At 43.5% G+C, this 19,073-nt stretch overlaps 1 protein-coding gene across 7 annotated transcripts in view; it reads right to left on the bottom strand.

Moving 5' to 3' along the window:
• Positions 1-223: 223 nt before the first annotated feature.
• Positions 224-19,073, bottom strand: part of CELF2 (CUGBP Elav-like family member 2) — a 527,424-nt gene continuing 508,574 nt past the window's right edge. For 3 of the 7 annotated variants that reach the window (XM_082648491.1, XM_082648497.1, XM_082648493.1), the window contains 3 exons: positions 13,708-13,905; positions 8,732-8,875; positions 224-5,621 (listed from right to left, as the gene is read on the bottom strand). In XM_082648491.1, coding sequence (XP_082504617.1) covers positions 5,494-5,621; positions 8,732-8,875; positions 13,708-13,905 — 470 coding nt within the window. In that variant the 3' untranslated portion in view covers positions 224-5,493. The remainder of the gene's footprint in view (positions 5,622-8,731; positions 8,876-13,707; positions 13,906-19,073) is intronic. The other 4 variants (XM_082648494.1, XM_082648495.1, XM_082648492.1 and 1 more) reach the window with 3 other exon arrangements.

Genomic DNA, 19,073 nt, shown 5'->3' with positions numbered 1-19,073 from the left:
TATAAATCTTGGAAGCAGTGGTTAAAACAGGCTGTTGTACATAAATGAGAGGTGGCTGGTGTGTAGTTCCCCCTTCCCCAAATCAGATATTCACTTAGGTGGAATCGACTGTATCTTATTACACAACATATAGAAAAAAACATACGTGGAACAGTGAGGTGTGTAGATGTATCACCAACATATAATGACTACCAACAATGCAACACTCAGAGAGAGAAACAAGTATTAGGAAAATGGTTTAATATTGGAGACAGAAGCAAAAAACTGCATCACACAATAACATACGTTACAAAAATAAGTTTGACTGTTTCAACTACACGGTTATGTTCACAATGAGGACAGAAGAATCAGAAAAAACTTTGATCTAAACAGCAAAAAAGCAAACCCCTAAAGTTTTAACTAATACATTTATCCACTTAAAGTGACTGAGTACTTCTAAATCTAATTACCTTATTGTGTAACTGCACAATACAGAATAAAAAGTGAAACTTACCGCTGTATTTTAAGACAAAATTCTAATGCTAGATATAAGCAAAGGGAAAAAAGAAATCAAGCCAAAGTTTTTAATTCTCAAAAGAAAAGCAACTTTCTTTCTATCAACCAGAAATCAAACTTGAAATCAGTCATTGTCAGGGGGCCCACTAGAGTAAGCCACAAAAATTTCCATTTTTTTTTTAATCTCCAGTATAAAAAGTTCCACTGGTACAAAATGCATAAGTACAATCAGTTGTAGAAATAGGAAAGCCTGCGTATTTTTTTTTGGCTCAAATTCCATCAAACAACAAAATCCAAATGCATCAATAAAACAGAAACAATACTCAAATGGTCTTACAGTTTTCCACTAGGTTGCATTAACTTTGGCTTTTCTCAGACAATATTTAAAAACTATTTTGTAATTCTAAACAAAATGATATTATTAATCTACAAACAACAATTCTCACAGCACAAAAAAACACAAATACATTTTTTTGTATGACATTATTCAAAAAGGTAATGAAACTACAGGTTTTTTTAAAATTTTATTTCTTCTTGTTAATTAGCACTTAAGATAATAAAAACAGAAACAGTAAAATGAGTCCAGAGTAGCACAAGCCAAAGAACTATAACCCCTATGGTGAAAGAAAGATGAACTTGTTACGCCTTTGAGGACTGCCATTTGATCGCAATTCTCTAATTTAGTTTAGTTTAAAAATGACTATTGTCTACACTTGATTTTTAAAAAAGCAGTTTCCCTGTGTGTTTGTTTTATCTTCTGGCACAGGCCCTTCGCACCCTTGCAGCTTTTTCCTTTTGATATTAAGAGAGAAAGTGAAGAAAAGGACAACTTGTCTTTGAGGAGGGTTATCTTTTTAGCAATGAAACATGCCCCCCCCCCTCCAAAAAAAAGACTTTCCCTGTAACAGACAGTCTGTCTTGGTTGCCTGCAGAATAAACACTCAGCTCTAAGTGCCCACCCTGAGCTTCTTGTCAGTGCACTCAGCTCCCCTGGGGGAGATGCAGGCAGTGGGAGGAGGGCACTGGAGCGCTTCTGGCTTCAGTGAAGAAATGGGAAAAAATGGTTTAAGATTTCTGTATACTTGCTAAGAGGTTCTAAATGAGACAGTCTAGGAAATTCAAATGGTGTTGTCTTGTGTTCTTATGGATGTATCTGTGTACCACCATATTATCATCTACACGAGAGAGACAAGTGCGATAACCTCTGTTATTCAGCTGTTTGCTGCAGGAAGTACAAAATAGCCCTCGAAGGATGAAGGAAGGCCCCAGCAGTAGTAAACACGTGTGAGGATAATACAGATCATTTCATTGTAAGTGCATGTGCTATAAGAAGGAAACTTTTTTTTTTTTTTTTTGCATCATTATTAGAGGCTAGTCCTTTCCATCCCAGGGCTATCACATCCACACACATATTAAACCAAACAGGGTGGTGAGCGGGAAAAGGAGGAAGGGAATGGAGCCAGCAGTTTCTGAACTCCATTAGAGAGACAAAGAAGCTTCCAGAAAGGCAGGAGTGTGTTTTGGGACTGTGGGGATGACTTTGGGGTTTGTCAGGACAGCAGGAGACCTGCTCACATGAAGTGAAAGTCAAAGAAATATGGCGCTTTAGAAAGTGGCAGCAGGAACGGGTGCTAGGTATTTGGTCAGTAACTGTGATGAACTGAGTTTGCCTTTGATGGTCAGTCCCCTTTAGATGCATTCAATTCAAAAGAAACAAAAAGGCAGGGAAAAGGATTGTCAACTTCTAACTCCAGACACCTGGCTTATTCAGAGGTATCCACTGCACAATGGCTGATAAGAAACATTAATTTGGGAATATGTAAGAAAACCAAAAATCCCTCAAAAGACTACCCCATCATCACAAAGCCATTTAACTGGAAGGTATATGAAATTATTCTAAACTGGAACATACCACTAACCTGATCTCAAAAGCATATTGAATTTAAGGTTTATTTAGGTGCTTGACTAGCTACTGTTCCCCTCAGAAGGTTTATCCAGTAACTCTTTTTAAAGTGTTATTTTTTTCCTTTCTTTTGGCTCTCAACCAAAGGATAAAGTAGTAGTAAAGACAGAAACAACTCAAAGATATATGCAGGAAAAAAATCCAAATTAGAAACACCCCAAAACAAATGAAAATGATGACAGCATAAAAAGTTAACATTCCAGATAGCGCTGGGTAGAAAGGGTTAAAAGTTCAAAACTTTCTCACCTTAGAGGTTTCCATATATCATGAAGAAAATACATTGTGAGGTTGCCGTCACAGCATTGATGTTCAGAGTGGTTAAAAAAGTGAGACATGGGCACTTATACAATGTCTTACAAAAAACATCATAGAGAAATAACAAACAATAACAATTTCAGGCAACAAGACCACAGGATAGCAAGTTAACAAACTTTTTAACCTCTTTTTTTTGTTGTTTTTTGTTTTTTAAATATTAGGGATTTATACAAAACACATAATAAAATACCCATGTTATCAAATTACTTCTCACAAGAAACACACTGAAGCTCTAGGAAGGAAGTACCTTTGGAATTTGGCACTATATATTTTCACTTTTTTTCTTTAAAAGAAAAAAAAAATCACATTTTGCTGAACACAAACACATCTAAATAGTCCACAAAAAAAAAAAATGACATCAATGCTTTACAAGCCAACACAAAACTTACTCTGGAATAGGTTTTCTTTTTTCCCTCACATGAAATTTTTTGTAAGCAAACAACTTTTTTTTGAAATTCTTTTTTGTTTTAAGTAAACCAATTCTAAACTTGCCTTATCAACAAAGAACATTAAGACCATAAGACTTATGATGAAACCACAACTTAATTCACAGAAGCACCAACGTTAACACAGTTTACAGTAACCTTTCTCCTGTACATTGAAACAGTATAAAATATAGGTAATTTCATGTGCATTAAACCATGGATTGTCTAACTGTGAGTCAGTTCAGCAAAAGGTGACACAAATAGGTAGCATTTGCCCCAAAACAGGGTAAATATTTTTCTTATACTAATCTACAAAAAGTGGTTCTATATATATATCTTAATGAGAAAGTGAGCCACCTAAAATGGCCTTATCAAAAAACTTTACACTGCCTGAAAAATGTAAAAACTATTACAGACCTCTAGAGACTTAAAATCAGACAGTTTTTTTCTCAAACTGTTTTTGGAAGTAGTCTGTTAGAAACCAACATTCTGTGTCCCTGGACACATATTGCTATTGTTACCAGTGACCGGGAAGAATGCCAATCCCTGTATAATACTTTCAAGTCTGTTTTATGAAAAGAAAAGAAAAAAAAAGAAACATTTTTGCCACAGGTTTTTTCCTATTATTAATTTGTGTAATAATAAATTTCAGTCTTGCATGAATGCAGCAATGTTTTTCACATTGACTTCCCAGAATTCATAGCTAGATGAGGTCACATGCAAATTTCAAAGGTCAAACTAGATCAAAGGTCAGTAGGAGAACCAAATATGATGTGAGGTCAGAAAGACATCAGAAACAATGACGGGACGATGAAACTTTTTTTTTGAGACGCCACAGGGACATGCTAGGCAAACGGTGAACTAACGGGCATGAAGATGTCTAGGGAGAAAACAGGGAGAGTAAAAAGTTACACAGAATCTACGCAGCAGCAACAAAATCACTCTTCAGGGTGCAGGAGAAAAACTAATGCAAATTTTAGGTCATTAGGGAGTCTACGAGCCATCCACGTAATTTGCATTTCTTTCTTACACTCTTTATCCACAGCACAAAGGAACCCAAGAGAATCCATCCGGAGAGGGAGAGGGGATGGATTCTGGGCGTTTTGGGGTGAGGGGCTGGCAAAGGATGGGGAGAGGGTCCAGTTTCAACGAATGTAACAGATGGGGAAAGTCAGACGACTGAACTGTAAACTAGATAATGGCAGTTACGAACAAAATCATCAGACAGATACAGACACCGAGAGGATAAAGCATGGACTTGAGGCCTAGGGTTCAACGGTGAAAAAAAGCCCATTCCTAGAACGATTCCTCTAGAGACTACTTCAGAAGGATCTGGCTAGCACAGAGAGCTGCTCTTTAGGTACCCAATAAGTTAACAATAGGCAATAAATAACTTCCATTATTTCTGAGGCAGTAAAAATTTTGTACAAAAATAGAAATGCTTTTTTTACAAATAAAATTTACAGGCCTGTGGCTTTCTTTTTATGTAGTATTTATGTATTACTTATTTATTATTAAATTTATCTTTCAAGAAACATCAAGTATTTTCACTCATTTTTAATTTTTAAACCCTGTAGCTTTAAGAAACAGATCTCTAAATCTTTTTTTACATTAATCCTTTCTAAAAACTAAAATAAAACAATAACAAAATAGACAACCAGTGTAATAATCTGACCAATAAATGTCATGTTTCTTTGAACACTAAAATAAAATCCTACTTATTAAAACAAACCAAATGTAGTGGAAAGACATTTTGTATTGTTTTTAAGTGCTTCTCCTGGCTTTTCTCTCGCGCTAGGCCACCGCCTTACCCTCTATGAACAGCTGGCGCCCCTCTGCGGGGTGGGCGCGGGCAGGAGGGGCGAATTCTCCAGGCAGTGCTCTGGGGCACAGGGTGGGGGAGGGGGAGGGGGTGGGTCTCAGAGTTAGAATTGCACGTTAGCCTTTGTTTGCCTTTTAAGTTGTTAAGATGTCATTTATTGTGTATGTGTTTTTCTTTAAAAAAAGCAAAAAACAAAAAAGGTAAAAGGAGATTCAAATCGCAAAACAAAGGAGAATACAGTGGTACAAGTGGAGGAGGAGTTTACTCGATAGAAACAAGGTAGCCAGAGTTTATGGCGAACTGGGTAGGGGGCCCGGGAGGGGGTAATGGAGGCCTTATTGTAAAAATAACCGTCTCTCTTGGTAAAAGTTGGCAATGTGGTCCTCCTCTGCCTTTCCTGTTGAGCCCAGGCTGGCTCGTGGGACTTACCCTAAGAAAGCTAAAATAAGAGCAGGGAGCCTCTGGGGTTAGGATCAGTAAGGTTTGCTGTCGTTTTTGGAGCGCTTCAGCTGGACCTTCAAGCGTTTCATGCCAATCTGAAAGCCATTCATAGCCTGGATAGCAGCTTGCGCAGACACGGGATTGTCGTAGCTAACAAAACCTGGAAGACACAAGCGGAGGGAGGGCGGGAATCAAGATGGAGAGGCAGGGGAGCAAAGGAGGGTGGCTGCAGATGCTAAGTGACACGTGCCCAGCCTGCGGTCTCGGGTCAGCTCTACTCAATTCACGGACTACAGGTCATGTTTTAGGGGCAACACTGGAAACATCCACTAAGAAGCAGTGGAGAAGCTGGCTGGACCGCTAACTTGCTATCAGGAGAACAAAACCCCTCTGCAGAAGGCTAAAATCTCAAACATTGAGTCAATTTAGTCTGTTTACTGATTTCAGTCAAACCTGTTTGGGTTTAAAGTCCCTTAGAATCCCGAACCAGCCTCCAATACATCAGTAAGTGCTGCTCCTAGAAGCAGTGGTACAAATATTCTAGGTCTCCAAGGGCCCCCAGAGGCTCACATGCCCCAACCAGGTGAGGTTTAAAAGCAGGATAATTGAGGGAAGGGCTGCATAACTGGTATGCCGCCCAAGACCCTGACTGTTTCCATTCCAATTCTCCATGTATACAGGACGGGGTCAGTTGGTGAATTAACTTTAGCATAATTTGTACTTCATTTTTACCACTTGGAGCTGTTCCTGAGAGGAACCTAGGGGCCCAGGGGAAATGCTGTGCCCGTTCTCCTTATCTCAACCTCCATTTTCAAAGCTCCGGTGAATTCAGCAGAATGGAAATTGCTACCTTGTATCCCCAGCTGTCCTGGAGAATAAACAGTCTAAACAGCTCAGGGCTTCACAGCCATCCTGACATACTTCCCACCACCTTTCTCTGTACCAACACTCAGACGCTTCTGACGACCACCCAGGCTCTGCCAAAACCCAGAAACAGAATTCTGACCACATAGTTTTGTTTCGGCACTGGGGGGCGGGGTTACATGCAAAAGTTTCTTAAGTGTTGTCCCTACTTACTTTTGTTGTTGAAAGGAAGTTATACTGATTGGATTTCAGCTCTGACCATCCACTGTTCAGAAGGTTTTATACCAAGTTCTCCATCTATCTATCTACTATTAAAGTATAAAGCTAAGGAGAACATTCCTTTACAAATTAGAGGAGGAAGAAAGGGACATAAATATACCTTTAGCAGAGTTCTCAGCTGATAAAAATAGGCATACAGTATAAGCAGAATAGCTTCTCATAGGCTGCCTGTATGCAAAATGGTGGTTTAAATTTTTATTAAATTTAAATTCCCAATAAATGTGATCTTGAATCTAAGATTTTTGCTGATTTTCTCCTTTCCTCCTACGTCTTATCCAGAGGTAGCAAGATGATTGAAGAATGGAAATGGGTCAAGGGCAAAGTGGATAACAAAACCTGGCCAAGAACTTAGGATGAAGAATGGGGTACCACGTTATAACCAGCAAACCTGGGACCCCAAGAAGTTAGGCTGTCTCACCGAGACACCTACATATGGGATGTTACAGCTTTTTAATAAAAACTGAAAACATAGTGCATAACACTAAATACAGCTGTCTGATGCATTATTATGAACACAGTGGTTAAGTAGTTTGGGGGCTGATATAATCTCTTTTCAAGACGGTAAATATTTTCTCAAAATCAAACCATGAACTACAATCCTTTTTCTAATCTCCAAATAAGCTCAGGACATTGTTTAGCGATGAAGACTATAAACGTCTGGCTCGCAAGCCTTGTTCAGGGAAGCTCCCAATGGGGAGCCCTTACTGAGACATGCACACAGCCTGTGTAACAACTTACTTTCCATTTCACTCTCTCGTGAACCATTACAAGGGCGTTTATATACCTGTAATGGGTTCAGGCTAACAGCCTTTCCACTTGGATAGAAACAGTGACTTGAAATGGCTGACACGCTAATTCCCCCAACAACAGAGGCTTCAGGCTTTCCTGGGTGACAGCACAGAAATCAGAAGGACGTTACGCGAGTGGAGTTTCAGAAGCCAGAGCACTCTCTTCAGACTGGCCGCCCGTCGCCAGTGAGCCGGGCGCCAAGTCTGAGTTTGTGCCTCTGCAGGAGCCGTCCCCACCTTTCCTTTTCACCGTGCCCACTTCTATTCTCCTCTGCCCACATCTGTTCTACTTTATTTTGTTTTGTGCTACTGTTAGCACCTATGACCAATGTGAGTCGTTAAATCGGAGGAGTGATTAAAGCAAATGTTACATCTCAAACTGGGCCAGAACTTGCCAAGTTAGAAGTATATGCTCTGAACATTCTAGCCTCTAAACTACTTTGGGGAACACAAGGGTTCAAAAAATAAAACAAGAACTAGATTTAATGAATGTTCTCCTCCTCTGTAAAACATTAGGGCATGCAGTGAGCCTGCCATACTCTCTCAGGGAGCGAAAACGCCCCAGGGAGCCAGAGTCCAGGCTGCTTGAGGAAGGAGACCGTGACAGCTCGGGCCACCGAGGAGCTGGGATGTCCAGTGTTCTGAGAACACCTGCATCTCCTGCGCTCTCCACCCACTCAGGCAGCCACTGCAGATCCCAGCATCCCAGCACACCGCAGCACTTCATGTCACCATGAGCTAAACCAGCCACCGTCCCTGGGCTCCCGGAACTGCTATGTTGGGCGTGGCCTGAGCACACCCCTACTGTGAAGGTGTGTGCATCAATGAGTGTGTTTTTATGTACATCCAGATGCTGAACAATAAGCCCCCAGTACAATGTGCTGCCTACACCCACAGGGTCTGAGTCCTGGTGGACCTGGAAGGGTTTGTGGCAAAGTGTCTGCAGTGCCATTCTGTATCAGGAGTCTCAACTACACTACAGTCAGTAAACTCCTTCCATCCGGTGAAGCCTGTGGTTCAAACTGGGGGCCCAAAGAGACTGTTGCTGGTCAACTATGGAAGGTGATTAGTTATAGGCAGTAAGGCCCTTGAGTACAGCATAGAGCACTACCTACTATACGGGCATTTAATTTCCCAGATCTTTCCTTTCTCCCAGGTCTTTTCTGCCTTTTTGATGAGATGACTTGACCCAGTCTGCTTACATGGATCCAGACAACCTGGAACCACCACACACACGGAAGGCCCTGTCCCGGCATCTAAATGCTGGCCATTACATTTGCCTTCCCATGACCCCTTGCTGGCCGCGCACTGTGCATTCTAGCTGGCTTCTCTCGCATACCAAAGCACTTGCTCAGATTGGTCTGTTTGTCAATGAAGACTTTAGCAGAGATAACATTTCCAAAAGGCATGAACATCTGCAGGATGTCCTGGTCTCCAAACTCCTGTGGAAGGTGGTAAATAAAGAGGTTTGCACCCTCTGGACCTAAAGAGGGGGAAAAAAAAAAAAAACATCAGTGTAAGGTATTCTGCACTTCTCAGTTCCCAAAGCCCCTTCTCAGGAATGCTTTAACAACAGATGGGCTAAGCACGTGGCTTTCCCTCATACAGAGATGGATACAAGTCCAGTGCTGGTATGTCTTTTAGGACAGGAGTCGTCCTGCACATTTTCCTGACTTCCAAAGAGACACCGGTTAAGAATGGCTTCCTTTTCATCTATAAGCTGTGGGTCACATTTGCTTACTGCGCGTGAGCACGTATTTTCAGTCTTCCTGGGCGTGAAGGTGGCAGACGAGGGGTAGAGTCGGGGAGGAGAATAAAGGCGTGGGTTTTTCCCACGTGGCCATGTTTTATAGTACGTAGTATATATTCTCTCTTGGATACAGTGTCCTGTGTACTCTAAGCAAATTGCAGCAATTTAGAAGTAATGAATATAGCAGTAATGCTGCTTGGATTTCTCAATCATTTACCTAATTATCCATCCAGTTCTGATTTGGCAGATCTCTTAACAGTCTAATAATCATCTTTCTTAGAAATGACTGGCAATGAGTCAAGGCAGGAAAAAGTAGGTGCTAGAGTTTCACAACTGTGATCGGAATGACACCACTGGGAATTAGCCTTGCAAACTGAGCACATGAGGTGCACAAGCTGGTCAGAGACTAAGCGAAGCCTGGTTCTTGGCTCTCCACCATAACTTCCAGAAATACAAGGAACGAGGACAGAGTAGGGGCGATCTTAGCTACACCAGACAGGACAGCACTCTTAAGTTCCCTTCCATTTCATTCTCCCATCTCTCTAGCCACCTGCAGAAGAACTAGCTGCAGCTTAAAGGAAGCAGAAAGGAGGGAATCCCAATGATTACAGCAGGTCATCACCTTCTAATATGTCACAGGCGAGAATGCTTTCCAGGTCAGAGGGTGCTTGGGGGAGTTGTAGGTCCTTCCCCAGATGGTTCTGGGGAGGCCCCAGGGCTGGATTCCTCTAGGATGTTCTGGGCATGGTGTCTGGGAGGGAAGGGAGCTCATAAAACTGGTGAAGTAGCCAAGCACCTGGTTCACGGGGCCTTGACTGACTCTCGCAGGAGAGGAACCAGGACTGCCTGCTCCACTGGGAAGCCCCAGGGGCTGGGGGGTGAGTGTCTGTTTGTATGGGCCGAAGAGAAGGAGAACTGGGGTAGAGAGAACTGGGGTATTTGTAAAAATAAAAGGGATAAACATCTTTGCAAAGAAAAGTCAAACCAAGTTTCTTTCCACACACACAAACACACAATCATAAAAGAAAAAAGTATTCTAATGAATGGGACTTTTCACAAGGAAATCTTCTTGAGGCAAATTTCTGAAGCCACAGAGATGAAGCATTTCTTTCTTATTTAAGTGTTAACGTGGCCACTTTAATTTTCCGTATTGCTCACAATTTCCAGGGGCATAGCCATGTTCCAGTGCAAGAGACACAGTTTGTATTTAAAGGGGCACAATTACAGGGTTAGGTCCCCAGATGTTTCTTTGTTTAAAAAAAAAAAAGACAACTCTTAAACAGTCAAAGCTTAATATGAATAGATGCAAAACCAAAACGCTGGAGGTGGGTGTTCTGAGGGCCACTATGCGTGTGCGTCCCCTGCAGTTTGTCTATCAGGCAGAGCTGGTACTGCCCATACTGGATATGCCTTCTGAATAGAAGGTCCAAATGCACAAATGAGGATTAATGGGGCCCAATGGGAATTGTGAAGTCAGCTCACCTCCTGAAGCCTGGGGAGAAAATGCAATTTTAATGCACTGTGACAGATGACTGGCCATGCCTGGGTAGTCCTGGCCTTCTCGAATGCAGTGCATTCTGAACGTACCCAGGCCAGACAGGGGACTAAGAAAACAGGAAGAAGGTAAACCCAAGGAGGCTGTCTTTTTCCTCATCACCAAGAAATACTTGGATTTTGCAAACTGCCGAAGTCATTAACACTAAAATGAGAAAAAGGTGACTTGGTATGGAAAACCTCGATATTCAGTGAAGGAGGCTACTGCCATAGACAACACCAAGGGTAAAGAAACAGTTTTTTGGGGGTTCAACCTAGGTATCTTCCTTTTGTCTCCCTTCAGTAAAAACCTGCTGACTAACCACACATTCCTCAGGCCTCCAGTATACGCGACTAACTTGCTAGAGCTCGTTCAGTTGTATCATTGGTCCCAGCTGGCTGGGTGTTCACGTTCATATTTCTCATGGGGCACCTGATGTAGCAGAAAGCACTGGGGGTGTCTGTATCAGACCGCCAGTTGGGATCTGGAGGCTCTACCTAATGCTGTGTGTGTGACATGCCTCTTGCAAACACAGGGAGATGGGAAGGGTGTGAAAGAGCTCAGAGGATATTTAGGAATGGCAGGAAACGTGGTGAGCTTGCCTGAATTTAGATCTGTAGGGATGCCATAACCCTTCAGATTAGCTGAGGAGAATATTAAAACCATTTCTTTACAAGGCCAGACTGGTTCACTTTCCAGTCGGAAAATATATACCAGGGTACACGACTAAATACATCAAATTAACTCAACTTTCTTGATTAAAGAACAGAACTAAGGAGTAGAAAATCTAAAACTCTATTTAGTAGTGGAATACATCATGGGGTCGTTCCTTTGCTTCTCAGTATGACCTGCCTTTTAAATTATGTTTTAGTTAAGCTAATGTTAAGATGGTTTAAATTTCTTAGCACAGGTTAACAGGGTGAGAAGAAGGTGATCAGAAGAGACATACGAGAAGATGGAAGATGATTTAAAAAGACCTGAACAACCTAAAACACCATCAAGCACTAACCCATGCTGCTGGTAGCTCACACACCTAAATGTAGATGATCTGGAACGGGCAGTATTTATCTTGAACTATTTTACATTAATCCCAGAGGATTAATTATTGCACAAGCAGCGCCTAAAACTTAAGGGATAGAAATTTAGGGCAGTGAGCTGGTGTGAAGCAACTTCCGGGCCCGGACTTTCTCCTTAAGCTACTGACTTTCGAGTCTGCTGGTGACAGATGTTTTCTCAGTGACCCGGGTTATATGGTTTGCTGTGAGGCCCTGCTGGGTGAGGGAGAAGTGACCAACACTCTCTAAGACGCACGTGGGGGAACTGGCTTTTACGGTCTCTCCTGAGGATACGGTTATCTGACAGGATCCCTCCTACCACCCTCATTTGTCACCATGGTAGTCAGACCTCAGACACAGGGACCTCAATACAGGCTTTCCTTTGGGAAGCCGAGGTGTTTATGACATGGGATCTCCACACGCCTGGGGAAAACGCAGTTGTCTGAACAGTTGTGCAAGTTTTAAAAAAATCAACAGTAAGTCACAGCTGAGAGGAAAGAGAAAGTTGAAAGAATGAAACTCAGATTTTCAACTATCTTCCTTTTTTTGTTTTGTGGTACGCGGGCCTCTCACTGTTGTGGCCTCTCCCGTTGCAGAGCACAGGCTCTGGACGCGCAGGCTCAGCGGCCATGGCTCACGGGCCCAGCCGCTCTGTGGCATGTGGGATCCTCCCAGACCGGGGCACGAACCCACGTCCCCTGCATCGGCAGGCGGACTCTCAACCACTACGCCACCAGGGAAGCCCATGTTTTTGTTTTTTTAAAGAAAGATATTTTTCTGTTTATATGTAACAGCATTAAAAATGGAAGATAGGGCTTCCCTGGTGGCACAGTGGTTGGGAGTCCGCCTGCCGATGCAGGGGACACGGGCTCCGGGAAGATCCCACATGCTGCAGAGCGGCTGGGCCCGTAAGCCATGGCCGCTGAGCCTGCGCGTCCGGAGCCTGTGCTCCACAGCGGGAGAGGCCACAACAGTGAGAGGCCCGAGTACCGCAAAACAAAAAACCCCAAAAAAACCCCAAAACGCATGAGTATCTTTAAAGCTGTGTCCCTTTTACTATTTTCCCAACTTAAAAAGAAAAACCCTTCTATTTCTTATAGGACACCATGTTTAAAGTCAAAATATTCAGACAAAAACCAGTCTGGAACTATGGGGTGAGGATATAGGAGAAGGGAAAGAAATTTTAAAAACATCTTCAGCAAGTACTTCCCTTTTCTAACTTCTTTTCTTGTGTTCAAAACAAGTCAGAAAGAGAATAAATATCACAGTGCAGATTCTGCTTTAAAAGCAATTTCAATCAAGGAGGAAGGAGCCAAAAGGAGGAAAGAAAGAGACAAGCCCTCCCTACTCGGGCCAGCTCATTAACTGCTTTATAATTAGCCTTCATTTATTCTTAGCATTCACTTCCTGATGTTTATTTTGCCTTACCGGCAGAGAAGCAAGGCAATCAATCACTTATTTGCTTCCCCAGAAGACCCCTGATTAAACCGAGACTGAGTCAAACCTAAGAGTGGATTTTTTCATTAACCTGGAAACCATCGCGGACTAAGAGGTGAGCTCCACCATCACGGGGGACATGGACTGCGGGAAAGCTGGGCCGAGCCCACAGGGGGCTGCATCGACCCACCCCTTCCTCTAACGAGGAGTTTGTATGGAAGGGGAGAAATGAGAGGTGGCCCTGCTGATTCGGGAGAGGGTGCTCCCCGCAATTTTTTAATGGCAGCAATCACTAGGTAATTGCGTATGGCGCACAGAGGGTGAGGACTCCACTTGAACAGGGAGAGGAACAGTAAAGCTAAGTATGACAGGAAAGAAGACTGAAAGGGCCTGTCAGATTTCTTTACGAAAAACTAAACGAACATGAGTAGGAGAAATAAAACAACTGCTTTCTCTCAGGACAGTGGCTCGGTGGAAGTTCCTTGGAGCTCTGCTCTGGGGGCGAACGCTGCCCTCCGGCCCGGGCCCCAGGCACGTACCTTCCTTCTGGCTGCCGGCCGCGCTCTGCTGCTGCAGCAGGCTCTGGCTGTACAGCGTGGGCAGCGCCGCGGCCGCGTACTGCTGGATCCCTGAGTAGGCCTGGGTGAGGGCGTCCATGGTGCCCGCCGTGCCATTCGTCAAGCCCGTGGCGCCAAGTCCTCCATTCAGAGCCGCCATACCTGAGAGCATTTGAGCAACTTTACAAAAAACCCAACAATAGAGAAGAGAAACAGCACTTTTCATTAGTGCTTTCCAAAGGAAGTTAGAGAATCATTTGACACAAGTACGACAGCAAGTGCATGCAGCGAGCACACCAATTACACCAACAAGAACTTACAGACAAAACTATGAAGTGACAAATTGTAATAACGGCAGACACACAGACGACCACCGCAAGCCCCTGAGCAACGGTTAGCCTCACTCCCTAGGCCAGTGACGGAATTCACCAAGGCACTACAGAGAGCCAGTGCATCTGAGCTCCAGCAGTGCGCTGCTGGCAAGGGCTGGGGTTCTCTTTCTGAAGTAGAAGGCTTCTGCCGCTTAGAGCTTGAGAGCATGTAAAAAACCACTAGTGGCAGAGGCCTGCGACATCTGTACACTTAAGCCACTTACTGGGCTCTCTGAGGAGCCGTGGGATGGCCCCAGGGTTCGAGGGGGAAGGACAGGATTGAAACTGCTCTCCCTTAAGCTATCTGATGAGGAAATGGCAGAGAGCACGAGCTCTGTACTCAATAAACCAGTGAATCACCAGTTCCGCTGACCGGCTTCCTCAACAGCTGAAGGATGCTGTCAGGGACGAGGACCTTAGGGAGAGCCTCTCTGACGATGAAGAATTAAAGGCGCAGGAAAAATGTGGCTCCCTCCCCTCGGTGTAGCTAACTGAAGCTGCTTGTTCAGTATGAAAGGCTAGAAACGGGATGGGGCTGTTCTCAGCAGCAAACAGACGCACACACAGACACACACGCCTGAATATTAATCAGTGCCAGTGGAACTGGGGTTTCTGCCAATGAGAGCACCCCATGCCATGTTTTTCAGTCAACTGAAGTGACCCCATGTCTGAAAAGCTGGATCTTGGCTATTAACCCATGTGAACTGGATGACGGCCAGCACACTTTTTTGACTTTTTTCCTTGTCTCCTGGCTGCCCTTTTGCTCTATTATGGTTGTTGACTGTGTCACTTTTTCCCTGAATATGAGTCAAAACAAGTAATACTTTATAGAGTGTGAACTTTTCTATAAACTCAGGAAATGGAAGAGGTGACATCATAATTGCCTTGAGTTCCCTTTATGATGAAGACTTTTTTTTTTAAAGATATGTTTATGGGAAGAACTTAGTGAAAACATTAATGAAAATCTTGAAAGAATTAGGGCTATTGATTAAGGATGTTAAAATAGCAAAGGTGGTTAATTGAAAAAAATTGTAAGTCTAATGAGAATAGAGGACAACTAAGAGAAGGGTGCTTAGAAATTATACAGAGGAATCAAATACCAGAATCACCTCAACACTCCCATCCATGTTTTTGCTTGCCTTCCGCAGGACAGAGGGGAGGGGGCAGTGAGCTACCTACTCCATCATGCTTCTGTTCTTCTGACACCTTCATCTCTTAGATTAAAAGGACTACACGTAACAAGATAGGATAGAGGGATCTCATGGAGCCTCAGGTCTGGTGTTCTCCCTGGGGGGCTTGAGGGGACAGAAATGGGCCTTGGGTGACGTTTGGGGTGGGGCTGGAGTGTCAAGGAAAACCTGGGGGCCATGGACGTGGAAAAGCCAGCTTCCTGAAAAGGAAAGTGATTTCAAGCAGTTCTAGCCGATACCAACTAAGCTCAAAAGGTGGTGGCCAGCAGAGGTCCTGCTGACGTTGCTTGAAGTTTCTTATTATGAAGGAGTCTATTCTAATTTTTTCTGAGGTGTGTGTTTACCACGGCCAAGGTAGAACAGGTGATTGATTACCAGGTAGAATCTTAAAAACCATCAAAGGAAGTTTTCAACTTTTGAGAGTTATTCTTATCAATGATCTAATGTCATTCTGTATTAAATAGTCATTATACTGAAGATAACATTTGTCAGTTCAGCTGCTGGTACTTGATTCCATCTAAACACTTTGGACAGTCGAAACAGAGGTTTGAAGAAGGTTAGTTGAATAAAATGCTTCCCCTTAAAAGAACAGGGCTTTCTTTGAAAAGGCCAAATGGATTGGCAGACCTCAACGAGGGAGGAAAGGTCTTTGCAAATAGTCTAGCAGTGAAGTTAGTGCGCAGCCAGACTACCGTGTGCTTTAACTGAACCGCTCTCCCAGGTCCTCCCTGATGGAGTCCCGGGGAGCTGTGAGACTATCGAGTAAACCTGTGAAAATGACCTAGAAGGACCCACCCGTAAAGATGAGCATGTACATCCGGCGTGGCCAGCATGAAGATGATGCTGAAAAAAAGAGTGGGAGGCGGAGTGCCACGAGCCAACTACAGTTATCTGCACACCCCTCGGCCAGGCTTTATACCCAATAAAGAAAGGGCAAAAGTGAGGAATGTATTAATATATTCTCATAGATTTGTATGTATTTGCTGGGATAAATTTTCTTTGGTATAAATGGGATATATTCTTCTAAGCTGCAAGCTGATAATGAGGACTTAGGTCTAAGAAAAGTATAAAATCAGGGTAGATGAATATGAATATATACCATTAGTGGCACTTGTGCTCATGCCTGTGTTAATAACATGGTCACAAGTGTATGTGATGTTGTATGTGCTTGTGTATGTACCTAACTACGTGTATCTTTATATATTCCAATACTACAGATTAAAACTAATTTCACAAGGCATACCAAGGGTGACAAGCCACCGCAACACTATGCCCAAAGCATCGCATCTTTTCTCTCCTTTACATAAAGTATTTCCGTAAACATTACTCACCAGGCATTTGTGGCTGGTGATATGCAGATAATCATAACTTTAAACACTATATGGTAAACCATTTGGAAGAATTAGCTCATTTAAAAAAGGAAAAATAAGGATGTCACTTGACATACATTTAAGCACAAAATCAGATACAGATTCCTGGGTGGATATAACTGCAAAAAATATTTTCTTCGTCTTCGTTCAGCTATTAGTGTATGAAACCTGCCTGGAGAACCCTCAACTAATCCAGAAGGGAAAGCTCTGTTAGTGAATTGCCCACATTCCTTCCTTCTGATCTTGCTGTTTTCCGCTTTTAAGCTTTAGAGCGCTGTCCTTTTTTTAGTCCCTCCTTCTATGAGCGTATAAGGAAGAACAAGGGTATGAAGCTCAAACAGTCTGGTTCAGCTACTTGTCTACCATCCGAAGCTTTACCTTGTGGGGAGCTGAGAGGCCCTCTGGCAGGGAAGGCAGTCAGATTCTCCCAGGATGAGTTTGGGAATTAACTAGATTCCATCTACCTGCTTTTCTCCATGGCTCCTTCGTCCATGGAAAAGAGGTGGCTTTACTCAGAAAACCAGAAAACTCTCCTTACGGTAGCAAGTAATGGCTCCTGGGTGGAGTGGGGGAGGAAACAGTGATGATATGGAAGCTGTGGCCAACTATTTGTCAAGCTGCCTCTGTCCAGGTAACCGTTTGTTGACTACCTTCTTATCCAGTAGGACAGGTAGCATCATCACGTCTGTTAAGGAAGAACGGTTTGAAAGAGGACACTATATTAGAAGGTTTTCTCTTGGTATTTGAGAAAGCAAATCTTAGCTCCAAGCCGGTGCCGATTGTTAAATAGCTCTGATAGTAATTTACCCAATCAGAAGGAATGTACTTTACTTTGTGCATGACTTTTGGTTTGATTAAACATTTTTCTGGTTCATACTGTCTAGTAGGGGTTATTTGAAACTAGAAACAGTCTTAATTTCCCATGACCTATATGTACTTACATTAACCCAATGGCAAAGAATTTAAAAAACAAAACAATTTAAGGCTGTTTTTCTTGCCAGGAGCAAAACTGGAATAACACAGGTCCCACACAGGAACTACTCATGGTCTCTCTGCCATTCAACACAGTCCCTCTCCAGTCGCTCATGATAACGATGGGAAAATCCCCGCAAAGGACAACAGAACAGGATGGAGAGAGGCGGGACCACACAGACAACACACAGCAGTCATGAGCACGTGCTGAGGAGGACAGCCATTCCCACTGGCCTGTTACTGTGCAGACCAAGGACAGGCAGGCGATCAAATCAAATTCCTTGTTTTAGGGGAACTAGGTCCTGGGGCAAGAGAAGCAGCATGAAGGGATGTGTGCAAACACACGTCTGCAACCGAGGGGAAGGACAAGTGAGTTGGAGCGTCTGCAGAACAAGGTCAGAAACAGGAGGCAGGGCCATGAGGGCTGCTGGCAGGAGGGCAGCTGGAGGCAGCTTCACTGGAGTAAAACATTCTGCTGTCACGCGGCCACCACTTCATTCAACACGTGCTTGCTAATCAACAGCTATCTGGTCGGGAAGGAAAGAAATCTTTTTCTTGTCTGCTCTTTTTGGCCTTTGGTCAGATAAAACTCAGTCCAAGGTTATGACTGCTTTCCCCAAAACGCAGGAATAAAAGGATTTAATAAAACCTCAACACATTTCCGACCTCTAAATGTACGACTTATCCTCTTATCTGGCTTATAAAAGTTAGTCTTCATTTGGATGAGTTCTAGGTGCTTCTTTACCAAACAAATTGCAAGGTATTCTTTTGGGATTTGAAGATATAGAATTATTGGGGTGTTGTTTTTTTGCTTTTAAAAACACTACTGCTTGATCACCCTTTAAAAACTGTACACTTAGTCAATCATGGTTTAAAATAAGGCAACTTGTCAAGGACCCTTTTCTTAATGCTTAAAATGGGCAGAGGCTGGGTTGCCCAGTAGGTAATTAGGTCCCCGAGTCAGGCTGTCATGGTCCTTCTGGACGTGGCTATTCTCAGGCACGGGGTAGGGGTGCGGGCCCAAGCTGAGGGAAAGGCAACTGAGGTGTCCCTTCTGTGGACCGAGGACCTTCCCCAATTGGAGGGGCCAAGGCTAAGCTCGAGCCTCAGATATGACTCGGCCTCTGGCTGGGCACTCTTCTCCCCATAGATCTAGAATGCCGGAAACGGGCAGGCTGTGTAAACGACTTAGAGTGCTTTGGTGGGTCTGTATGTTTCAGAGCTAAGTAATTCTGTAAGCAATTTGCCTCATTCTGCTTCAACCTGCGTTAGCTGGAACGGGGCCCTTAGGAGATGCACTGCTGTAGGGTGACCCCTGACTCCGGGGGCGGCTCCTCGCCACTCAGCCTTGTTCTGCTTCCCAAGGCCTCATTTCTCCTCCTGTATAATCGCCATGAACCTTTGGGTTTTAGAGCTGGAGGGGACCCTTAAGATCATCTGATCCA

Source organism: Grampus griseus (genome assembly GCF_964374135.1).
Source record: "Grampus griseus genome assembly, chromosome: 2".
NCBI classification, from domain to species: domain Eukaryota; kingdom Metazoa; phylum Chordata; class Mammalia; order Artiodactyla; family Delphinidae; genus Grampus; species Grampus griseus.
This window is presented reverse-complemented; position numbering and strand designations above follow the sequence as displayed.